At 35.8% G+C, this 25,814-nt stretch overlaps 1 protein-coding gene across 40 annotated transcripts in view; it reads right to left on the bottom strand.

Annotated features, from left to right (window-relative positions):
* Positions 1-25,814, bottom strand: part of PAM (peptidylglycine alpha-amidating monooxygenase) — a 286,547-nt gene that overhangs the window by 62,036 nt on the left and 198,697 nt on the right. For all 40 annotated transcript variants that reach the window (XM_043594861.1, XM_043594730.1, XM_043594826.1 and 37 more), the window contains exons 8-14: positions 15,523-15,571; positions 14,053-14,120; positions 12,858-12,938; positions 12,493-12,569; positions 12,072-12,175; positions 4,471-4,655; positions 3,337-3,405 (exon numbers count right to left, since the gene is read on the bottom strand). In XM_043594861.1, coding sequence (XP_043450796.1) covers positions 3,337-3,405; positions 4,471-4,655; positions 12,072-12,175; positions 12,493-12,569; positions 12,858-12,938; positions 14,053-14,120; positions 15,523-15,571 — 633 coding nt within the window. The remainder of the gene's footprint in view (positions 1-3,336; positions 3,406-4,470; positions 4,656-12,071; positions 12,176-12,492; positions 12,570-12,857; positions 12,939-14,052; positions 14,121-15,522; positions 15,572-25,814) is intronic.

The raw sequence follows: 25,814 nt of genomic DNA, 5'->3' as shown, positions 1-25,814 counted from the left end.
CATATATGATCTAAACATTATCAAAATAATGTATATATAATATATATTTCACACAAAGATGTCCATATACATCCATATTTCTGGGGATAATGGATGATTTTTATTTGATTCTTTATACTTTTCCTTAAATTCCATATCTTTTTAAATGAATATTATTTAACAACTCAGTCAAATAAACATTATGTTTTAACCGCCCCCACCGCCCTCCCACAGACTTAATTGAAGCTTCACTAAAATGTGTCTCATTGTTGTACGATCCAGGACAACCTGATAGGTAAAGCTGTCATACAATGAGGCTTCTCTAATGTCTTCATAATTACATCTTTTGAGATAAGGTCTGAGATACATTTGCCTTACACCAAATTTTGTTCTACAGGAAGCAAATATATACAAAGATACTGCAGAAGGTAAGCATGTTTGTAAGCATAGGCTGGGCAGTACTACATAGATTCATAGATCTGAGCTATCTCTTTCAAGCTCTTAGTAAAATTTCCAATCAAGGTTAATATCCTGACAAAAATTAATAGCTAGCAATTTCAGTGATTCGAATTTCAAAAACACCCCACTTCTATTCCTTCTGGAGAACAGAGTATCAGATAAATAATGTGACAGAGCTACATTTTTTTTTCAGCCTATAGCATATGAATACTTTTCTCCCTTTTTTTACTACCTTAATAAAAGTCATCCCTTCTTTCCAATGGAGCATTTATTATATATCTTGACCTTTATCTTCCTGTATGCTTTCCAATGTATTAAGATAGGAAGTAAAAATAATATTGTTTGTATTCTCCAGGAAGAACTCTCTCTATTATTTAGCTACTGATGGGTATAGAACTTGCCTTTCTGACATTTGGGGTCTTTTCTTTCCTGCTCCACAAGTGTTCTATTTCCATTGGGGATCTGACATCCTCTGTGTGACCAACATAGATGCTGTCTGTTAACTTGTGGCTAGCACAACTGAAATGATTCATGGCTTTTATTTATTAGGGATTTAAAATATTAAAAGAATCAGTACAACCTGGAGGAGTACCTGAACATAAATTGTTTTGTCCAGAGCACCAAAATAAGGCAGGAGGTTGAGTTGGAGGGTTTACTTTAAAATCAGCAGATGTGGCATAATTTATCTGAATAATTAGAGCCCTGATCAATCTATCAACTCAGGGAATGAATACAAATACACATTTTGTGCAAATCAACATCTTTCAGAAGAATGGGGTACTTACTCTCTCAGTAATGAGTAGATTTGCCACGTGTAGCGCAAGGAGACAGATTGACCTCATTAGCGAATCAAATGGGCTATGTGTATAAACATGCATTTGGCATACCTTTATATTCTCTAACTTACAGGCTGGTGGTCCCCAAAGGCCTGTAGAATAATATATAGGCTACAATGGACATTGAATGGTTTTTGGTTAGGTATCTGTCTTCAAATAACCTGGGAGGTGACATTTTGATGGACCCACAATTGTCAACATGTGAATGCCATAGCCCATTTTCGGTAGTATGAAAATTCAGTCAGAAGAATATTTTTTCTTCTCAAGTGAAATAACTTTACAGCACTTTTATTCGTAAGTAGAATAAAGCACTAACTATAAGAAAATAATTTCTTCTGTGTCCGTGGAATTCTTCTCTGGAATCAGTAAGTCTTTGGATATATTTAAACTCTTAAAATTATATGTATGCTATCAGATATGAAAGGGTAAATGACTGGCAAAACATGAAAGTGTTTTAAAGAATTTGGTTTTTAGGCATAAGTGACAGACCCCTCCTAAATCTTATTTGAAAAGAACAGGTTAAACTTGACATTTAAGGTTCTTCACCTAGTGAAACTTTTGGGTTTCTAACCTTTCAGAAGTTTCAGTGTCTCCCTTGATCAACTCAACAAACTTGAAAAGGAAAACACAGCCCAGCCTAAGTTTCCATATAAACTTACTTTTTTATTAGACACATCTACTAAATGATGGTCTCATTCCATACTGTATCACGTATGTTACTATTTGGAAGAGTATGCTAAGATGACTCAAGTTATTTCAAAGACATATATTTCAAACAGTGTGTTCAATATCAAAATTGAAATGATTCATTTTAAGTCTGATCAAATTTCAGTACAATTATAGAAAACACTATTACTACTACTACCATATTTAGGTTATAATTACTAACTTCCTTACAATTATACACAAAGGATTGATAAATTTAGCTAATTTAAATCATACTCAATAGTTTAGTATGAGCCATTTAGTATAACATCATCTCCCTTTTTTTGACTCAACAGAAAAGTACCAACAACTTTGAGCTAAAGTTCTATTTTATTTTTCCCAAAGGCCGTTTTGTTGGAATGAGATGCTATGGAACATACTCTATATAACTGAAAAACATTTCTATTACGGTTTACCTTATTTCCCTTTCAGAGTGCATGTTTCCCTTTAAAAAGTCTGTATTCTTTAATTTTGCAAATACTCTTAATGCAAGAGTGTTAACTTTGACCTGGACCTCCTAGGATACATTTTGAAGAATTCCAATAGTGGTTTACAATATCCAAAGAGTGAGAAATTTCTGTCTGTTGCCAACAGAAAATATCTATTTCCTGTACACTTTATGTTGTCCTAAGAAGTATGTTTGCATTAACATTAATGTTTTAAAATATATCCTATCTAGGCCAAAAAGACTTGATAAGATAACATACTCCAACACATAACACAAAGTATCATCTTTGAAACAACTAGTAAGAAAAAATTGAGGAAAATATTTTTCAGTGCCAAGATACGCAGTGTATGACATGCAAGGACCAAGTATTACAGCTTCAAATAAATGGATCAGAGGAAGAAGGATGCTCTCCTGATTCATCAGATGGCAATTTAATATAAAACTATAAATGCCTAAGTTGGTAATCCCACCTACCTTACTGAAGGCAGAGAAGACTTAAGAGAGGCCAGATGCAAATTTAAGTCCTAATTTATTTCAAATACAGTCAATGAACATACCATACAAAATACACAAGATTTTAAATGGTAAAGTCCTTTCAAGTTTAAAATGCTGCCCAATGAATGTTTCTAACAATTGTATTTGTGCTATATATAAAAGATACAATATTAAGTAAACCAAAACAAGGAAATATCTGATGGGTCCAAATTATTACATCAAGGAATTTTACTTTCAAAGCTATAAAGTACAACAATTGACCATTTTCTCATGAATTATATATTATACAAACACAGCAATACACAGGGATCGAGGCTGGTAAGACCTAAAATATCTTAGTAACTTTAAGATTTGGTTGCCCAATTGGAATATGAACACTTTTATAGGCCAAGTTATAAAACTATGCATACATACCCTGTTCTAACACTTCTTCTTCTCCTTTTGGCTGCTGTTGTAAGGAAGTCTTATCTTTGTTCTCTGTTTCTGTAAAGGATCAAAAAAGCTGAGCATAAATTTGTGGGATATATCATATACTTTAAATAGCTTATTGGAAATATGCCATCAACATAAAAATATTTTCAGGGTCTTATGTTTCATAAAAACAATAGCATTAAGAATTTAATTCGCAAAAATCTCCAGTGTAACCACCAATTAAGAAGAAGATTTCTGACTTAATAATTAAATCAACTACCCTTTCAGTAATACATACCTGATACCAAACTAAAAATGCATTAATGAAACTGCTTGTAATTTTAAAAATTGAACTTACTGAAATTTTAAGGATATTTTAAGAACATTTTAAGGCACATTCTATAAATATATTAAGATCTTAATAAGTGACCTAATTGCTATGTAAACTTCATTCATAAAATTTCTAATAGAAAGACATAAGAAGGTGCTCTGGAACTTTAAGATTGAACTTGTAAAACTCAATGAAGTCTCAGCATACTTCATCCAATAAAACAGGGTGTGGGTTTTGCAATTTTAAACTAACAAAATGACAATCAGTATGATCATTTTGCAGAGGAAGAGCAAGTTCATCAACAATTCTGAGAATGAGACCAAAAAGGCCAAGATTAGAAATGCCTCATAAATCACAAACTCTTCTTTGCTTGAGGAGGCCCATTAAAATAGATAATTTAGGGTATGGTTGGAGACAATCACCATTTGCATTGGCAAACTGAAGCACTCTTCAGAACATGGTGTATAAATTCATAAATTACATAAGTCATTACTTGCTATGGAAGGAATCAAATGGGGAAACTAGAAAACATGAATTGAATGAAAAAAGAGGTACATTTCTGGAATTGGCCCCCGAATTAATCTGTTTCATCACCAGTTGAGATTTTTCACTTTAACTGTTTTGGTGGGGTCATGTCAGGAGGAACGACAGGTTATAAAAGAAGGGAAAGTGGGAATCGGATTGTGTGTACAGGTGATTGTGACAGGTGGAGGGTGATTTTAAATATTAATATACCGTCAAGTGTGATATGCAAGAAAATATAAAATACGAAATCATATTGTACTGTAAATTAATACCCATTTTACCTTTGTGATGTCCATGCATCATAACCATATCAGACTGCACAGGAATTGGAATACTGGCCTCCGGTGGTATGGTTCTGAACATATCTGGAGCTACATTCTGCGTGCAGGTCATGAAAGAGACTGCATGCCTAGCTTCCATGTAATACATAATGTATAAGTTGCACATTTCATCACTAGATGTGCCACTGCAAGCAAAAAAAAAAGACATAACAAAACAGCCATTCACATAAAACACATTCTTAATGCAAGAAAAACACAACCAGTAAATCTGCCAGCAACAGGTTCAGAGGTGGAAATATTGTGCACTTATTTTATAGCTTTCATTAAAGCCCATCACAGTTTTCAGTATCTAAAGCACAGTGTCAAAGGCCTATTTCTACTTCATAATGGAGTATCCATTCGCACTCACTCCATGCAGTACCAAGTACGGCAGATGGAAATGACATTTAAGCAGCCATTCTTTCCTCTTTTAAGTCCTTTTATTCTTTAGCCCTTCTTCCATTTGCTAAAACTCAGAGATTGGGCAAAGTACTTTTCTGACAGAAAAATCTTAATTATTCATTTAATAACGGTAAAATTCAGGACACTTTAACAGGAATGTCATATATTATTTACAAGTCTTCAAAAATGCCTTCTTCCATTTAACCCTGAGAGTCTAGGATCTCGCTTTGGGTAACTGCCTTCTTCCTCATGGTCACATGAATGGAGAGTCATGTACTGACCCTAAGACATCATAAATGTATCCCTGAAACCTGAACTGGCACCTTGGCTTCTACACCAGGGAAGAAAAGGGAGCCTCAGGAGTGATACACAATGAAAGCAATCCTAAGCTCTTCTAAAGACTCAGACCTCCACGGGGCAACACTGAACAACTGAAAGACTCAATATTAAAAATAGATTTTAAAACAGTGCGATGATGGGTGTGTGGGTGGCTCAGTCAGTTTAGTGTCCGATTCTTGGTTTTGGCTCAGGTCATGATTTCACAGTTTGTGAAGTTGAGCCTCATGTTGGGCTCTTTGCTGACAGTATGGAGCGTGCTTGGGATTCTCTCTCTCTGTTTTTCTCTCTGACCCTTCCCTGCTTACACATGCTCGTGCACGCTCTCTCTCTCTCTCTCTCTCTCTCAAAATAAATAAATAAAATAAAACAGTGGGATGGACATTTCCAAGATAAAAGTTCCAAATAATATAAGTTATGCCTAGTAGTTTAAAACATGTTTTCTTCTTTCTCAATTCATGTGGGTTATCATGTATTTCATTCTCTGCATTACTATTAGGAGGGAATTATTTTGGTACACCATCATGAGACTTTCATTTCCAAGGTAGTTTGCGCAGATGAATGTTTCCTTTTTGGTGTTCTGACAATTTTTAGCAAGCCTCTGCTAATAAAAAACAAGCTATGAAGTGGACTATTTGCTCTACAAAAATACGTCAGTGGTGATTTTTCCAGCAATGTCATGTGGCACTCTCTTCCTCTCCATAGCAACAGAATGACATCAGCAAGGGAAGGAAAATTTTTTTTTTCAAAACAGGGATGTAGTTTCTGTAAGGTCTGAAAATGTAGAGCCCCTGAGAGACCAGAGGAATGAATCCCTGCCATGGGAAGCACTTTTCATGCTTTAAAGTCATTTGGCTTCTCATTCTCTGAATCTGATACCTGTCAGTGTAATTGCTTCTCCCGTGAAATACAAGCAAATGGTGAGGTGCAATCCCAAACAAACACCTGTTCACTACACAGATCTTCGTGTGTCAAAACACCATTCCTAAGAATCCCATTTTAACATTGCTGGAGTTGGTCAGAAAACTATGCGCTATAAAAGAAATGGCTGGTGTCAAAGTAATAAAACCAGAACCTCTCACCATATTATCTACCCTTCCCCTGTTTAAAGGGAAGTAAAATATATAGATCAAGGGACAGAGATGAGGGAGAAGAAATTCAAGATGTGGCTCTAGTTTAGGAGACCTTGAATCATCATGCAGAGAGGGAAAGCAAAATAATCATGTATGCTTCTCCAATTAGTCAAAGTAAAATATTAATACGTTTATATAGTAATAAATGAAACTTGCAACCAATCCATGGACAGATCCTCCCATATTTTACCTGTATGGGAACATCATGCCCATGTTCATCTCTAAACACATGCTTGTGAGATAGCATAATCCGCTCACCAATATAGTTTTTTTAAGATACTGATTTTATGATACAAAATTGAGCTGGTCAAATAACTTAAGAATCTTTGCTGTCATACAGAAAATTTCATTAAAGAGCTGAAGAGAAAGAAAAGAGTCATACTTTATTCCTTTCCATCCATAACTGAACTTGTAGTTGAGGTAACTCTGAGTTCCTATCTGACAGGGAAACTGTCACTTCTTAAAGGGGTTAGGACTCAAGACACCCTTAATATCAGCAAACTAATTTGCCTATTTTATTCCACATCCTTCTTTCTTCCACTCAACAGTAACAAAAAAATATGATGTTAAATCAAACTGCTTTTGGTTAAACATCAACTCTTGATTCTGGCTCAGGTCATGATCTCCAGGTTTGTAAAATCGAGCCCTGTGTCAGCTCTGTGCTACAGCATGGAGACTGCTTGGGATTCTCTCTCTCCCTCTATCTGCCCCTCCCCTGCTCACATGCAAATGAGTGTGCATGATCCCCCCCAAAAATAAATAAATAAACTTAAAAAAAAAATCAAACTGCTTTCTGTATTCCTAAGGGAGAATTCTGACACATCTACCCTTATTTTCCGTAAAGAACAACACGGGCAATTCAACTCTGTCAACCTAATGACTATTAACATGAGAAAGTATGTTGGGAGGCTGTGTTCACACGTAGGCCCTGGCTCTGTTGAATAGCCCTTTATGCATTTCCTAATGCCAATGTGATTCCCTGAACAATGCCTCCTAGTACCAGCTGTATTCCAAAATTACAGTGGTGCAGGTCTTTCATCAAGCAAAATAAAGTGCTTATGTGACTACTACTTTTTATATCAGCTAGCTCTCAATCTGACAAAGTGTGATGAACCTGAAAATAGTTAAGCCCTCAATAAATAGTTGTTGAAGGAAAGAAGAATGAATAATCTATTTTAATAAATGTTTACAACTTGTTATGGCATAACCAGTTACCCCTAATATATCATACTGCTGAGTCAGGTTAATTTTATGAACTTGGTCTAAGGCATTCCAGAAAAATATTTATAGCTATCTATTTATCTATCTACCTATTTATCATCTATGTTCTATGAAGGTTTTAGTAAAATATATTATTTCATATAAACATATGTAATAGAGGTTTAAGAAAGTACAAAATATTCTCAAATGTCCCATTTTAAAGAAACCCAAATCTTGTTGGACACTGTGACTCTGATACTCCTTCCATTGATCATGCCCTCAGCCCTAATCCCATTAAAAAAAAAGAATGATGGGAAATACTAATTTTGTGAAGAAATATGAACACTTTAAAGAACTTAATTTTCATGGGGCGCCTGGGTGGCTCAGTCGGGTTAAGCGTCCGACTTCAGCTCAGGTAATGATCTCGCGGTCTGTGGGTTCAAGCCCTGCGTCGGGCTCTTGGCTATGGCTCAGAGCCTGGAGCCTGCTTCCGATTATGTGTCTCCCTCTCTCTCTGCCCCTCCCCCGTTCATGCTCTGTCTCTCTCTGTCTCAAAAATAAATAAAACATTAAAAAATTTTTTTAAATAAATAAACTTAAAAAAAAATTAATTTTCAAAACTTTGAATTGTTTCATAAGGGGTTTCATGGTGCTTTTAAACTTATACATTAAGGAGTTATTGATCATATACCTTTATCTTTGCATATAATACACTTTAAAATGTTGATTAAAGTACTGTATTTGATATCTATGAATATCCATCAGACATTCTCATATGTACCTGAAATAACTGGTTCCAAATGAAAAATACGACCAAGAAAAATGACCAAATAGGTAAATATCTACCAATTCTCAAGAGTTAATTTAAAAATTTAGCATATAAACTTTCTGGGAAATTAACTGACTTAATTAGCTTAATTAACTGACTTAATAAAATTCTTTTTTGGTTTGTTTAAACTTGACTAAATATTAGAAACGAATTTAGAGAAGTCTCATATTGAATATAAAATATGTACTGCAGTCAGCCACAAAATACTGCTTTTACATAAATTAGGTAGTACTATGTCGCCAGTATATACATCGGTGCAACTTTGTCTAAGACATATTCATATTTACTATTTAAAAAGAAATTTAGGGGCGCCTGGGTGGCGCAGTCAGTTAAGCGTCCGACTTCAGCCAGGTCACGATCTCACAGTCCGTGAGTTTGAGCCCCGCGTCGGGCTCTGGGCTGATGGCTCAGAGCCTAGAGCCTGTTTCCAATTCTGTGTCTCCCTCTCTCTCTGCCCCTCCCCTGTTCATGCTCTGTCTCTCTCTGTCCCAAAAATAAATAAACGTTGAAAAAAAAATTAAAAAAAAAAGAAATTTAATATATCTAGGTTAAAAAAATATTACCATTAAGTAAATTAATACGTCTTATTTTAAATCCATCTATTTTTTAAGCTTATTTATTCATTTTGAGAGACACAGAGAAAGCAAGCCAGGGAGGGGCAGAGAGAGAGAATCCCAAGCAGGCTGTGCACTGTCAGCACAGAGCCCGATGCGGGGTGTGAACCCACAAAATGCGAGATCATGACCTGAGCCAAAACCAAGAGTCAGATGCTCAGCCGACTAAGCCACCCAGATGCCCCCAAATCCCCTTGTTTTTTTGAAAATGTTTATTTTAAGAGAGAGAAAGAGAAAGCACAGAGGGGCAGAGAGAGGGAGAGAGAGAATCCCAAGCAGGCTCCATGCCATAAGCAAAAAGCCTGACACGGGGCTTGATCCTAGGAACCGTGAGGTCATGACCTGAGCTGAAATCGAATCGGATACTTAACTGACTGAGTCACCCAGGCACCCCCCCCCCCCAAATCCACCATTTTTTAATGGTTGTATATTCTGTTGAGTCCCTGCTATGAAAATATCAGTCCCTATTTTTAAAAAGTGCTTTTTATTAGTTAACTATCATTGTTCCACTCAGGCAAAATTTTCTCCAGTCCTAAGATTTTTAGCTTACTACAAACTTATGCTCAGATTGGGTGGAAGAATACTCAGCTGAAAATCCTGGTAGGTCACTGATAGAATTTCCCCATAAAACCTAATTTCCAGGTGGCTGCAGAAGAAGAAAGTTAAACATTTGATGCAGGTGGTTCTTCCAGGACATGGAGGGACATCTCCTAGCCCCGTATGACCTGCGGGTAAGTGGGCTTGCATCTGAGTAGGCTTCCTGCTCATGGCTCACACCTGTGCCCAGAGGGAGTGCATGTTCATGTATGTGGGTTGGGAGTTAGGCAGGAAGGGAGAAAAGGGAGAGGAACTTTACAGAGTATCATTTAACAGACTCATAAAATACTGGTTTTCTTTTTTTACTATTTACATTCTCAACTGTAATTCTATACTACCCTATGGAAGTAGTATCCATTATTTACAAAATGAATGCATTGATGCTATAACCTTTCTAAAACTAAAATGCATATTAGTGCTATAGGAATACCATGTATTGTTATGAGAATTATTATTCATATTCAAATTTTATTCAAGCCTGTCTTATTAGGTTATCATTTCACTGGGAAAAATTGCTTTCTTAATATAAATTAAATATTCCGAATATGGGCTCATCCCATAACTTAATTTCCTGTAATTTCCTTCTATTATCATTTATATTTCAAAATGGCATTCCCTTTAGCCCACATGGGATTTACAGTCATTTTAGGGTATTATTTTATTATTTATTTACATATTTATTTAGACAGAGAGAAAGTGTGTGTGCACGTGCAAGAGAGAGAGATCGCAAGCAGGCTCAACGCCCAGCATGGAGCCTGATGCAGTGCTCAATCCTATGACCGTGAGATCATGACCTGAGCTGAAATCAAGAATTGGACACTCAACTGACTGAGCAACCCAGGTGCCCCAAGCAAAATGCATATTTTTAAAAAGACTAGAATTATTTGGAATTAGTTCTGAACTCCGAAAAATGAAACAGCCTTCCTGAGATTACTTTGGCCTCTCATTTTGGCACTATTAACAAGTTACTAATTTTTACGTTGGATACTGCCTCACAGAGGACACTCAAAGGATATAATTTGGTCAAAGTTATAAGTCCTTCCAAATTGCTAAGGGGGCTCTCAGCAAAAATTTCTACCTATTCCACACTTGTACACTAATACACAGAACGTGTTGAAAGGGATTTTTTTCTTACTTTGTTTACCTATTTCAAAGGTTAATAAAATCACCAATGGTACTTAAGTAAAGCTGTGGAGGTCTACGCTAACATAGAGTGGAAAATAGCTGATCAATACCCTGTGACTCCTATTACTTCACGTGAGAAGTAAATGTCTAATTCTTTCCTTCAAATCTAATTTTGTCTACTTTGTCAAGCCTTTTCTTACTTAGCATTCATGCGACTCAGTAATTTTGCTGTTTTCCTCAAGACTCCCAAACTTAAAAAGTTTATTCAAAAGCAAAACTCTTAGAAACTTCTTGTTTAATATAACAATAATTTTTTGTTTGTTCTATCTTTAGCCTTAAAATTGATGTTTATTAATATAAAAATCATCTTAGAGAGAAATAAAAAATCCTATTCCACTGCCTCAAACGCCTTTTTTTCCTTTTACTTGCTTCAGCATCTTTTCCCTTTCCCCTGACAACCAATAGCTGGTGTTGTCATTGTAAGAATCATCGTTAGTACATCTCGTGCATATTTTCAGGTGCCTACTTTCTATAACTTCTCTTTGATCAAAGACAAGTAGTTTAAAATTCCAGCTTCCAGGTGGCATCAGTAAATATTTTATAACCTAGTTTAACATGGAAAGAAGGCTCCTTGGTTCTTTTCTGGCCAAAACAAAACAACAAAAAACTATGATAAGGGCCTTTATCTTTCATTTTTAATTTAGGCAAACCTTTTTTGAAAGAGTTTATAGTGCTTTGAAAATTTTACTTAGTGTTATAAAAAATATACTTCTTTCAAAGAGACTCAATATTTAAAAACTGTTTAAAGTCCAATGTTCTCTTTTAGAAAAGTGCTACATATTATTATTCTCATTTGGTTGACTAAACAACTGGAAAACAATGAATACATAGAAGTTTTAACAGGCAGAAAAAATCACAGTTCTGAGTAATTAATGGACCCCACCAAATGTGGAAGCTATATATTTACCTAAATTTGAACATAGGGCAAAAGGACACTTGAGAAAGAAATTTCATTTTCCATTATGTTTTTCTTTATTAAATGAGCCTGAGGAAGTAATATACACTCTTGCGACAAGTATAATATATGGAGGTGTGATATGGAAGGCTTTGAATAAAAAGGAGGAAGGCAAGCATAAAAAAATAGGCACATGTTCTGGAGTTTATCCTCATCACTCAGTTCTAAAATGAGAAAAGGCTATCTATACTTTCTTATAATTGCTCATGATAGGAGAAAGCCTGTGATTCAGTCACAAAGATAAATGTCACTTATAATCATGCCTTGCCCCAATAAAATACTTTTAAATAGCGAAATTTGCAAAACCTTACCCAATGTGCGTGGCTTCTGTCCTTCCTTCACCAGTGAATACACATCTTGCTGCCAATATGTCACCAAAACTAACATCCACTGGGTGTTCCACAGGATAGAAAGCCTGCCAAGAAGATAAACACAATTCATTAATATTACCAATAAACCCCAGAACTGCATGCTTTAATAATGTGAGGCTTGGCACGCCCTGGGTAGAAAGGATGAAGACACACACGTGCAGGTCTGTTTAGAAATGTTAAGAGAAACCATCAAGTTGGAAGTTGTAAAAAAGGCAGTTACACACAGCTTAGATACAGAACAATGGTAGATTTAGAGACGCTAGGATTCTAGAGACATTCACAAGGATTCTATGAGGGTTTCTAAAATTATTATCTGCTGATTAACATTTTTTCTCTCAAAATTAAACTAGTTTCTACACACCTGTGGCAGCTGGGGGCTCTGGCGTCCAATCAGTGTCCACTGTCCATTTCTTACTCTATACCCACTCACAACCTTGCCTGTAATGAACATAAATTAGAATCATATAATATCATAAAGTATTAGAAAAATAAAAGGCATTATTTGCTTTCCTTTTTCAAAATAAAATCTGAATATTGTCAGAACCCCAAACGCTAGGTATTTTAATGAAAAGATATGAAAAAACATATAGAATTTCAAGGTATTATGCAACAACATCTTTCATAGAAACAGACTTAAGGTCAAATATAATTTACATTGTACATTTATAGCTTTAGCAAGCACAATGGTAAATATTTATAATTTAACCTATAGTTTAAAGTTCTTACCTAAATGGTGAGTGTGAACTCTATAGGCAAAGACGTGCATTGGATACTTTTTGTAATGGCATGAAATATCCGAATTCACCACTGTTAGAAATGAAAACACAGAAAACAGGTCACTATCCAGCTGGAAAACAACATTATTCTTGTCTAAAAGTATGTATAGGTAGCAGTATGTACAAGATGCTAGGTATAGGGATTTTCCTATAAAGTGGACATGCATTCATGTACTCAGTGGATATTACATGCTTATTATGTGCCAGCCAATTTACTAAGATGACCTCTTACCCTCTTGCAATAACCTCTTGCCCTCACATTTAATTTCCTTCACAAACAAAATGTCTAGGACCAAATCAAGACATACCGTCAGGAAAAACATAGGCTCAATCTGTTACTTTTACCATGAAATTTATGCAGTTGAAAAAGCTTAAAAACTGTTTTTATTTCGTAGAAAATAAGGATTTTTGAAAAATTGCAAACACCTAAGGTAATTAGATTGACAGCTCCTGTTGAGAAGGAACCACTTCATATACATCTCTTTCCCTTCAGTTTAAAACACTGTAATTATTCAATAAATATGTCTTTGATAATAAGTAAGCAGTAACAATGATACCATACTTGTCATTAGCTTTAAAAGATTCCCAGTAAAAACAAATGAATAATATTTAATAGGGCATTTTCATCAGAAGATCAGATACATTGATAACTAATATTACACTTATTCCAAAAGCTTTTAGTAAGTTTAGGAGAATCAGCTATTATTATCCCCATTTTACAAACAGAGAATTAAGCTCAGTATATCTGAATTCGAAGATTGAGTCAAATCAAGATTTGCTAACTTCTTGATTTTGAACCTGATATTCTCTGTAGCAAGTTTATGTCACAGTATGCTGTGAGGTTTGTTTTTGGCATCTAAAGAATGGAAGACTGATTTGTAAAATACTCAGGATTTATTCTTTCATTTACATAACTTACTACCAACCCATGGACCTTAATTCTTAGCATCTCAATAAAAGAATGGATGATAATAAACTACTGGCTTAGAATAATACAAAAATCTATTTTAAATCTAAGGATAATAATAAGAATTGGTTTAGTTTTCAGATATATTGGTCATTTCAAAATTTTATTAAAAATATTCTGTAAATGCATTTCTATATATTAAGTAATGAGATCATCGTAAATCTGAAAAAATAATTACCTTTCTCTCCTGGTGGAATAACAGTGTCAACAGACATCATAAGGTACATGCCAGCAATTAATGGCTGTCTGCGGGAAACAATAATATTTATCTTAACTATCTGAAACATCAAAACTATGGCCTTAGAAAAACAAGATATACTTCAGTACACCAGTCTATAATATAAGATTCACGTGAAAACTAAAACAAAACAGTATGGAAAAAGAGGTAGAATAGATGTTTTTCTTAAAATAACCTAATTTCCTGGGCAAGGAATTAAAAACACATTTTTATGGCATGGTGCACTTGGAAAGCAGTCTCTAAATGGCTCCTGTGATGGTTAATCCTATGTGTTAACTTGGTGAAGCAAGTGATAGCCCAGTTGCTTGGTCAAACGTTGGTCTAGATGTAGCTGTGAAGGTATTTTTTAGATGTAACTAACATGTTAATTATCGACTTTGAGTAAATCAGATTACCATTCACCCTGTGGGTAGGTCTCTTAAGAGAAAAGACTGAGGTCCCAGGAAGAGGAAGGAATTCTGCTTCCAGATTGCACTGGAGTCTGCCTCGAGTCTGCATGCTGACTCCTGCCAGAATTTCCAGCCTGCCTTGCAGATCACAGACTTGCCAGCCCCCACAATCATGTAAGCCAATTCCTTGAAGTAAATCTGGCTTTCTCTATACATATGTGTGTGTGTGTGTGTGTGTGTGTGTGCGCGCGCGCGCGTGCATGCACGCATGCATGTGCGTGTGCTTTCTACTGGTTTGATTTCTCTGGAGAATCCTGGCTTATAATAAAGCTCCCAATAGCTAGCTCTCAATATCTTAGCTCTGACACTCATGCCCTTGTCAAATCCTCTTCCCTTAAGCATGGATTGAGCATAGTAACTAGACTTAAGCATTTGTTATTTCTAACAAGCAGAATAAGACAAATGCAATTTCACTTTTTTTTCCATAGGACTCAGAGTATAAAGATTTGTGGCAACTCTTTTCTTCACCTATCAGACTTCTATATTATTCAGTAACTTCTGATATTAGGCTGCAAAAAGGCTGTGGTTTCTATCTTACACGCCCTTTCTTGCTTTCTGTTGCTGGGTGTGATGGTAACCAGGTGCCATATTGTGAGCTGTCTTGTTTAGAGCCCACGAGGCAAGAAATGAGGGAGTCCTCCAGCCCACAGCCAGCAAGGAATTGAATCCTGTCAACAGCCATGTGAGTAATCCCGGACATGGCTCCACCTCAGGGGACCCCTCCCCCTTCCTCGCTCCCAATGACTGAAACCCTGGCTGAGCCTTTGATCACAGCCTTTGTATGAGACCACTAGCCACAGCCCCCAGCTAAGCTTGTGCCCAGAATATTTGTTGTTTTAGCCACTAAATTTAGAGTAATTTGCTATACAGCAACAGACAATGAATCCAGTGGATTTCCCACTTTTAAGTTCTCAAAGATCTTAAAGATGTCACTGAGCTGGGGGTAACTGGAAGTACTTACGGCAGGCGGGTGAGGTGCAAGGACACACCAGAACAGTCTTTGTGATTATCTGAAAATACACACACACACACACACACACAATACACATCTTAAATATGAAAATGTGAAAATCGAATTTCAAACTCATAAATTTTAAACGATTATAACTCAACACTAAAAACACCCAACTATGTTTTATCTCAATGGTGCTTTATAGTTTGCAGAGTACTTTCATATTCATGAATATATTTAATCTCCAATGCATCATGACAATAAAAGTCTGTGGTTTTTTTCTTGACACCGCAAACTGCTAAGTCAACTGCTTTCCTGCAGACGTTCAAGATACTAGTCAAAGCTTAGAGAAGAAAGTTGCTGCTGCTCATTATGAATGAGCGACCTCGTTGAAACATCCAGAAAAGTTGATTAACTGGATGGTTTGCTCCACGGTGGCTCCAGACAACTAGTTTCTCTACTTTTAAAAAATTGTAGCAGTCCATACTTTGAGCTTTCAAGATACAACCATGTTTAGAGTCTGCAATGTTTTTGATATATGAATAGGAATCACTTTGTTTAACTTCTATGCCTTGCCCATTCTTCCCTCCTAAATAGAGACCTGATGCTAATTTGCACCCCAACTGCAGTGGCAAGCCTCTAACCATCTCTTTATTTTTGTCAAGGACAAAATCTTTAGAGACCTCTGACAAATCCTTTTCCTTATGCCTTTGCCTTCCTGAAGTAGAAAGAAGGTAAAAATGTAAATGACCCATCCTAATTTTTATCTCTGTTGAACTTGCTGTTCTGTCACCACAGAGACCATGAGTAGTAACTCATACTTACTCATTCCTTCTATTTCTGTATATGCTAAATTCTTTTTACTTCACATTTTATTCTAAGTATTTATAACACATTATATCTCAATTTTGAGTTGATTTAATATAAATAACTACTGTGTGTGTGCAAGATTGACAGATTTATACTTGAAATTAAGAAGTGAAGTATGCTAACAAATAACAGCAGCTAGAATAGTTTATGGGAATTTCCTTCTTTCAGCTGTAATTCTTATGAGAAAAACAAAGGTAGCTTCATACAGCAATATATAAAAATAGGTAACCTAACTAACAAGATATGCATTTTGATTTACCAGATATAAAATTCAGAAAGTATAACAAATCATTATTTAATACTTTGGCCATAAAACACAAAGGAAATTTCTCAATATAGTATTAAGATTGATTTTAACAAAGATAGTGCAGGAATAAATTCAAAGATAAACCTTTTATATTTAATCAGGTTTTTTTTTTGTCACTTTACAAAGGGATCTTTATCTAATCTCCTAAATCAAATTCCAATGTGGTGATATTTTCATAATAATATTAGTGAGGTTTTTTGTTGTTGTTGTTTTTTTTAATTTCAAGTGAGTTTTAAAGAGATGGGGAGATGAGGCACCTGGGTGGCTAAGTCAGTAGAGTGTCCAACTCTTTGATTTTGCCTCAGGTCATGATCCCACAGTTTGTGAGATTGAGCCCAGCATCAGATTCTGTGATGACAGTACAGAGTCTGCTTGGGATTCTCTCTTGCTCCCTCTCTCTTTTCCCCTTCCCTCCTCTCAAAACAAATAAATGAACATTTAAAGAGATGAGAAAATAATAACAAATAACAACACAGGTTTATCTTAATTTTTGTCCATGCTTTTAAATATAGAAAGGATAATTAAGTATTGTTTTTTAAGGTCCTAAAAAAATTATTTTGGGGGCACCTGGGTGGCTCAGTCAGTTAAGTGTCCGACTTTGGCTCAACTCATGATCTCACGGTTTGTGAGTTGGCACCCGCATCAGGCTCTCTGCTGTCAGTGAAGAGCCCACTTTGGATCCTCTGTCCCCCTCTCTCTCTCTGCTCCTCCCCTCATGCTCTCTCTCTCTCTCTCTCTCTCTCTCTCTCTCTCTCAAAATTAAAATTAAATCAAACATTACAAAAGACTATTTTTGAGACTAAGGTTTCCTAAATGAACTACATGAGCTATAGTAAATATGCCTAGTTTGTACTACTTTCAATATGATTAGCCAAGGACTTCACCCAGAATTATGTAAACATCTACATGATCAAAAGAGAATGGCTGAAAGTATACCATGCATTCATGCCAAATGACTTCCAAACTCCAGAGACTCACTAATTTAGCTTCGTCAATTTTAGGAAACATTTCTCGTATGTATAAAAAACATCATACCCATCTTATAAGGCTATTTTGAGAGACAAAAATCATCCTTTCATTCAGTTAATATTTATTGAGTACTTGCTATATTAAGACACTATTCTATACATGGGGGATGTAGTGAAAAATAACATATTCAAGTTTCCCGCTCTCGCGGTACTTACGCTCTAATGCAAATGGAGGGATAATGTCACAGTAAACTCAACAGGATAATGTGAGAGTGCATAGCAATTTTATCCACTGTGGTCCAGGAAGGATGGCGTGGTCATGGGACTAGAGATTGTGTAGGCCATGCAGAGTGTGTTAAAAGTTTTATTATTCTCTGTCTGAGAGATGCCACTGGAAGATTTTAAGGAATGAAGTAATAGGATCATATAGGTGTTCACCTAGCACAGTACCTGGCACTTATAGATGACTAAATTACTGAATGTTAGGCTTTGTAAATTTTTTTAATTAACAACATATCAGGAGAGAGTTTTTCCCCATATGATGTCCATCCAAACAAAAGAGCCAGTGTGCAAGGAGAATTGCTTCTTGGTTTTACATTACATTTTTGCATTAAAAGAACCAAGTGAGTCACATTTTGATATCCAACTTGGCTAATATTCTTTACCATGACTTAAAGAAAATCAGGAACAACTAATAAATAAATTAACACATTTCAGGAACTATTAAGGAAATTCATCATTAAGGCTGAAATGTCATCAAATTCAGAGTAGCAGGAATGTTACTAATAATAGTAACATGCCAGCTAATGCCAGGGACAGTGTGTCTTCCTTTAGATAATGTTCTTTACTAGAATTGTCTAAATGGAGAGGATTTTTACTCAGAGAAAAGCTCAAAAATAAGTCAAAAACTTATGTTAGTCTATACATGTCAAATTTTAATTTGAGGACTTTTTTTTTTAATACCCAGACTTATAAAAGTTTTCTCCAAATTAAATAAGAGCCATTGCTATGTAATTGTTGTATATTTACTTCACTCTAGAGTTTTAAGAGTGAGTCACAGTCTCACCACTCACTCCACCATAAAGACACAGTACAGGTTTTCTTTTGAACTCATGTTTATCAACCACATGCCATATCCTATAAAAAGGTCAAGGATACCACACAATCATAGCAAATCAGCTAAAAACTCAAGTAGTAATATGAGATGATCAACACATTCTTAAGAAAAACATCTGAACTTCTGACTCACATATCATAATGACTTTAGGAAAGATTGAATTTTAAGGCTCTACGGTTTTTTTTCCCTATATAATGTGAATCTTATATGGGTAGAGGGTTGGTGAATATACATATAAAAATCCAAAGTAAAAATCTTGCCTATTTTACAAAAAGCTCAAGAAATAACAATATATAGAATTAAAGTTAGTTACAAGATACACTTAAAAACCACACTAGATAGAATTTGAGTCACTGCTGAAGGAATTTATTTACATCAAATTTATCTGGTCAATGTGATCCACTGAATCAGCAAGGAACAGGGCATTTCTAAAAACTATGCTGTGTGTGTGCACGGGTATGTGTGTAAGCATGTAGACAGTATGTTTTAAATTAAACAGAACACTCCGGATTATCATCATTATTTAATCATGGGGTAATAGAGTTATAATTCTGTGTTACTTTAAGAAATTCTGTTACTTAGGGGCACTTGGGTGGCTCAGTGAGTTAAGTGACAACTCTTGATTTCAGCTCAGGTCATGATCTTACGGTTGGTAAGATCAGGCCCCACGTTGGGCTCTGACATTGTGGAGCCTGCTTGGGATTCTGTCTCCCTCTCTCTCTGCCCTTCCCCTCATACTTTCTCTCTCTCTAAATAAACAAATAAGCATAAAAGAAAAAAAGAAATCCTGTTACTTAATAATGGATACACATTTTAACAAGGTTTCTTTTTGAGTGAGACAGAGACAGCGTGAGTGGGGTAGGAGCAGAGAGAGAGAGGGAAAGAGGGGGAAAGAATCCCTAGCAGGCTCTGTGCTGCCAGCACAGAGCTTGACATGGGGCTTGAACTCATGAAACTGTGAGATCATGACCTGAGCTGAAACCAAGAGTGGATGCTCAACTGAGTGAGCCACCCAGGCACCCATTAACAATGATATTTTAAGTTGAATAAAATTGTAGAAGTTATCGCCAAGTGAGGAAAATACTTATAAAGCATTACTTATATACATTTTAGACATTATTACATTCAACTGCTACATATATATCATTTCAAAGTCAAATTTTATTATTGTAAATGGTTGTAATCTCTTCTCATGCTACTTTTTACAGTTTAATCTGAAGAGCCCGTGTGCTTGTGTACACACACAGTGAGAGGTCCCCGAGGGAGCAACTTAAACTCCTTCAAACAAGGTGGTCTGGGGGCCTGGAGGGCTCCTGGATCCACTGATATTCCTACAGCAAGTGGTAGCTCTGGAGAGAAGCATATTTCAGCCTAGTGTTTGGTGCAGAGATTATGACCTTCTAACTCCCACTGTGATCCTTGCCATAGTGATGCATTCTTATTTCCATAACCTCTACTCTGATCTTACTTCTGGTGAACTCAGAAACTTCTCCTAGTTTTGCATATTTCACTGATGGTTTCCAGTGTGCTCTGACTTTGCCCTTCTATTGTGACACAGTACTTCAGCGACAGGATACGAAGCTTCATAAGAATTAATTCATTTCAATTCACTAGGCTATATATGAATCTGTCTCTGACATGCATCATCATAAAAATGGATGACAACTTAAAAGGTTATCATTAAAAAACACATCAGTGCCTCTGCTAATATTTTACCACATAAAACAAAAGAAGCAAAATAAGGACTGAGATCATTAAGAAATGTATAGAAAATGAACTCAGAATGTCAACAAATCATAAGCTAGCTGAAAAAGCTCCTCGGAAAGGCTGATTCTGTGACAAGAATGAAAGTAAACAGGAGAGAAGAGAGAAGAGGAAATAGATGGGAAAATTAATGTAGGGCAGAAGACCAGAGAAATGGAATTCCATAGCTTAAAAATAGATAGGAACAGTAATGAGTCAAATAACTAAAATAGCCTGAAATTATAGGAGTGAATTTGAAAGAAAGCTAGACTAGGAAGTGAACAACTTCCCCAATTTATATTTCCATACAAATATTGTACATGTTTGTACAGTGGACATGTTGGGTGGAAAGTTTGAAATTAATCTGTGTATTTTAATCACACACAGTTACTTGACCATAGTGCCTTATCAGATCGTAAGTTGCAGCCAGGTGCTCTTTGAGTTCCTTTGTCTACAATGAGTAGGATCTGGAAGGTTATCAATTTTAATACTTGGTAGATTTAGTATTCATAATCAATACTGATACCACTAAAAAACCACAGTCTATAAATAAGATAATCTATGTAAAGAACATACAGTCTTTGTGGATCACAGTAAATATCCAATACATGTTAGTTATTATTATTATTATTCTTTTCATTGGTAGATCCCAAAAATCTTCAACACATGAATATTTTATTTTAACAAATACAATTTCATAGTCATAGGTATGGAATTTCTGTAACTGTAGAAACTAGACCACATAAAATTTCTTCAACTATTAACAAAGTTATAGAAAAGGGGAAAGGAGATGAGAATATTTTTTAATGTTTATTTATTTGAGAGACAGAGAGAGAGAGAGAGAGAGAGAGAGAGAGAGAGAATGGGGGAGGGGCAGAGAGAAAGGGAGACATAGAATCTGAAGCAGGCTCCAGGCTCTGAGCTGTCAGAACAGAGCCCAACGCAGGGCTTGAACTCACGAACCATGAAATCATGACCTGAGCCAAAGTCAGATGCTTAACCCACTGGGCCACCCACCAACCCCAAACATGAGAATGTGAAATGAGTAAAGACGTGGTTAAAAAAGGGAATTAGAATTGAAATGGTATTTTAAGGATATTGCACAAAATAGGAATATTCTCAAAGTGGGAACAGAAATGCTGATTAAGAAGAGTCTGTACTAGGTAGATACAGAACAGAGTAATCACTAAATAAAGAAATATTAGTAAGACATAAGTACCATGGTCTGGCTAAGATGAAATTCTTGGACTGGGTACCACAGGACCATGAAAAAGTTGATAATGCATTGTTTCAAGATCCTTCACAACTGTTAGTAATAAAGCATCCCCTGATCAGACTGAAGACAATCTGCTTCTTTCTGAGGTCTGCACTAGAGGTCAGTTCAATAGGATTCTATGTTTGCAGAAAAGACAGCAAGGCCATTTTTATCCTGATACCGAAACTGTTGCTTTAATCTACATTTATTCATTTATCCTGCACAACTGTCTTCATGCAAAAATCCTGACAGGTCTTCCTTCCAGCCAGCTTTATTTACTTTTTAAAATTTTCTTATCCGAAAGTAAACTATTGTCTTCCTCATTGGATTGGGCTATAGGTTCGTTCTTTCTTCAAGGTACACTGGTGAATACTTGACTCCTAGCTATTAATGTTCTGTACTTATCGAGGATTGAACCCAAGATGTCCCTGTTAAAGAGATCTTTCATGATCGCTGTTCTCTTTTAGTAAGACATAATTATAGCCTAATGGATTTAAAGATACAGAGATGAAACTTCACTCACTAGATAGGTATCAGAAGACAATGGGATATATTTCATTATATGTCATTATATTCCATTATAATGTCATATGTATGTACTTGAAGCTTTAGTAATGGTGAAGATGTTAACAGTGGAAAAGTTAAAAGAATTATTTTTTAAAAGAGATGTAAAGTAAGAAAGTCTAATAATGTCTTAGAAGCACATCACAGCATAGGACAGTAAAGAGTACTAGTAGTTGAACGGTAAGACTTCTGGAGAGTAGTCTGATAATGGAAGAAACAAGTATTTCCAGACACTGGATGAAACTTGAAAACAGCATTCAATCAGAATCTAATCTTGAGCAAAATGAAAACTGGACGACCACTCCACAAGGGTCTCAAGCTTGTCTCTTGAGAAATTGCTCTCCTCTGTTGAGGCAGAGACCTATAATCACGGCAAGATAGTTTATCAAATATATAGACTCAGAATTTCAGAATTGGAAGGGACTCTGGAGATGATGGAGTTCAACTCTGGCACTTTATAGAGAAAAAGAGGCTGCAGGGATTAGGAGCTTTGGCCAAAGTAATTTCGCTAACTGGGTCACACCTGGGTATCAAAACTAATTCTCCAATGTTACTAGTTAGTAAACATTACTTACTTAAAAAAAAGTTCTATTTCTTAAACACTTCCAAGGCATTTTATTTATGAAATATCCTGAAACTAAGATAAAGGAATTAAGCAAGAATGGATAAGTAACCAGTGGTACTTAAGGCCATCCACTTAAGCAGCAAGTTCATTTCTCTTAATGGCAGGTGAATGCATGGGATATGAGGTTATCCATTCCAAACTATTTAGCTTGCCTTTCTAATAATAGCTTGTAGTTCCTGCTTGGATACATAGTTAAGTAGCAAAGTAACTGTGGAATAATGCATGATAATAACCTATTACATTGTAAGTCCTTAGAAGACTCTTGGTGTCTCCTAATCTTTCCCTCTAGAGATAGCCTTCTACATTTCATGAGCTCATCTTGTCCTGGTTGTTTCCTGCTTTAATAAAAAAAATAGGTTAACCATCAATCCTGGGGGAATATTGTTATAAACTACATCCCACTAATTGGAAAAATCCTCAGAAAGACAGTTGTAGAGTGGATTTCAATTCACTGCACTCTCCTAAGGTGGTAAAGGATAAAGCATACCCATTATCTACCATTCCAACCACAGTTTTGGATAATGGATCCTTTCCTTATGGAAGTACTGACAAAGCATGCCTGAAACCGTTGCCAAGTCTTATGAAAAACAAAGAAGTAACATCTTTAATGATAAAAAACATATTTCACAAAATTTGTAAGCAAATAGTAAACTGTATCATACCTTTCTACTCTCTCAGAGTGCTGTGAACAAAAGTTAAAGGCTACCTTCCCAACTTTTTCCCTGTCTTGAACAAACAAAAATGAATGAAGGATATCACTAGTATACACCAATAATTCTGCAATAATGTTTGTACAGATAGCGTGATAACTATTTGCTTATTAAACTGGCTTGATCTTCACCTTATGGTTCTTTGTTCTAAATGAACAATATTAACTTAATGAGACAGATGATGTTTTTCTGAGATTACATCATGGCTCCCAAGGTGACCAAGAATGGGAGACTACTTGGGGATTCATTTCTAAAGTCAGGGAAATTTTCATGTAGGCAAAATTACTTGGAAAATCCCTTAGGAGTGTAGATGGTGTGGTCTCTTAATAGATTAAACACAGCCAGTCGCCTTCGCATTGGAACAGCTTGCTGTCAGTTTTATCAGCTGGACTATGTTGTTAAAAAAATAAAGATATTTCTATACAGTTGGACTGTGTGGTTATATAAAAAAAAGGTTCTTTCTGTAAGTTGGAAAAGCTGTAGCTGATGAGATGGACACAGCACAGGAGGCAGAGGGAACAGCAAATTGGGGTCTTTTCCTGTGTTCACTCTGGTTTTAATGAAGCTAACACACAGTTCCTTTATTGTTTTTGTGGTACCACCTGTATCATAAGTACAGGTCTCAAAGTCACTGGACAGTACTCAGTAAAAAATGATCCTCCAAATTTACCAAAAAATGTATACCTGGAAGTTTTTTTTCTTAAGAGTTTCTTCAAGACAAAATTTAAAGCACCAAGTTGCTCCTAGAGAATCCGTGGATCCCTGAAATCATAATCTCAGAATATCAGTACTCTCCAGTTATAGATCCATTGATATAAAATAATCTTCACTCAAAAAGCATGAATACCTTGAGCTGTCAGGGCAAATGTGTATCTGTTTAGCAAATATAACTGCAATAGGGGCACTGCTAATACAGATACAACCAGGAGGCCATTGAAAGCTGGCTTAACAGACAAGCTTCGGGGCTAAATAAACTAGCACTACAAAAAAAAAATATCTTCAAAAAGGGATTCCTTTTGAAGCTGTCACTGCAGCGAGTTAGCCTCTTTTGATTTTGTATTCTCTGCTATGGGACTAGAAATTACTAGCTTCCATCTGTCCTGTGGCAAGGAAGAGAAAATGCATTTATCCATCTTGCAAGAAGACGACTTGCACAAATGATGGCCTGTGCCGTTCCCAAAAGAGATCAAATGGAAGGCAGGCGGGCAGGCTCACCAACGTGCTTTTATAATCACTCTGTTGGTGGAGGATGTTAAGGCATGACTAATGTCAAAGCACCTTCCTGTTTCCATCTTTTATGAATGCAAGAAAAAAAAAAGTATCTACAGCAAAGCTTAGGATTTACGTGATTTCTTCTGTCAGAATTACGAAACTGCCCCAGAATCATAATTCTAAGGAAGTAAAAGACAAAATCCACTAATCCTAGGTAAATATTTTTTAAAAATGGCACTGAGTTTTTAATTGTTGATTGATTTTTGAACTTTTTGTTGAACTACATAATATACAGAAAAGTGCACAAATCAAAAGGTACTTAAGCTTCAGGAATTTAAAAATGCTAACATACCCTTGTAATCAGCATGCATATCAAGAGGGAAAACCCTCCATTTGTGTCCCATTCCTAAGGCATTAAGTTTTAAATCTTTATGTCATGGATATGCCATATGTAAACATTTATTAGTCTTTCTGGAGTTGTCTTTTAGGTAAAACCCAGCACACTTAACTAGCTGCTAGTTAAACTAGACTATTTTAAATATCATACCTGGTTACTATGAAATATTTTTTCCCTTTCTGTCAGTGAAAGCCCTATCAACTTTCTTACTTCCGTATCTCTGTTTTTAGTATATATTCATTTTAAAAATGATAATCTAAATTTTCTTCTGCATTCTTCCCAATTTTTGTTTGTTCTCCCCACTGAGGGCTGAATGTCCATGCAAAAGTCTAGGAACCACAGAAAAAGTATTAAATAAATAATGGAATGAAAAGGGACTTGAAAAGTGTTTAAATTATTTTTTTCAGTTTACTTATTTATTTTGAAAGAGAACACACAAACAGGGAGGGACAGACAGAAGGAGAGACAGATTCCCAAGGAGGCTCTGCACCATCAGTGCAGAGCCTGATGTGGGGCCCCAGCTCATGAACAGT

Source organism: Prionailurus bengalensis, chromosome A1 (assembly GCF_016509475.1).
Source record: "Prionailurus bengalensis isolate Pbe53 chromosome A1, Fcat_Pben_1.1_paternal_pri, whole genome shotgun sequence".
Classification (NCBI taxonomy): domain Eukaryota; kingdom Metazoa; phylum Chordata; class Mammalia; order Carnivora; family Felidae; genus Prionailurus; species Prionailurus bengalensis.
This window is presented reverse-complemented; position numbering and strand designations above follow the sequence as displayed.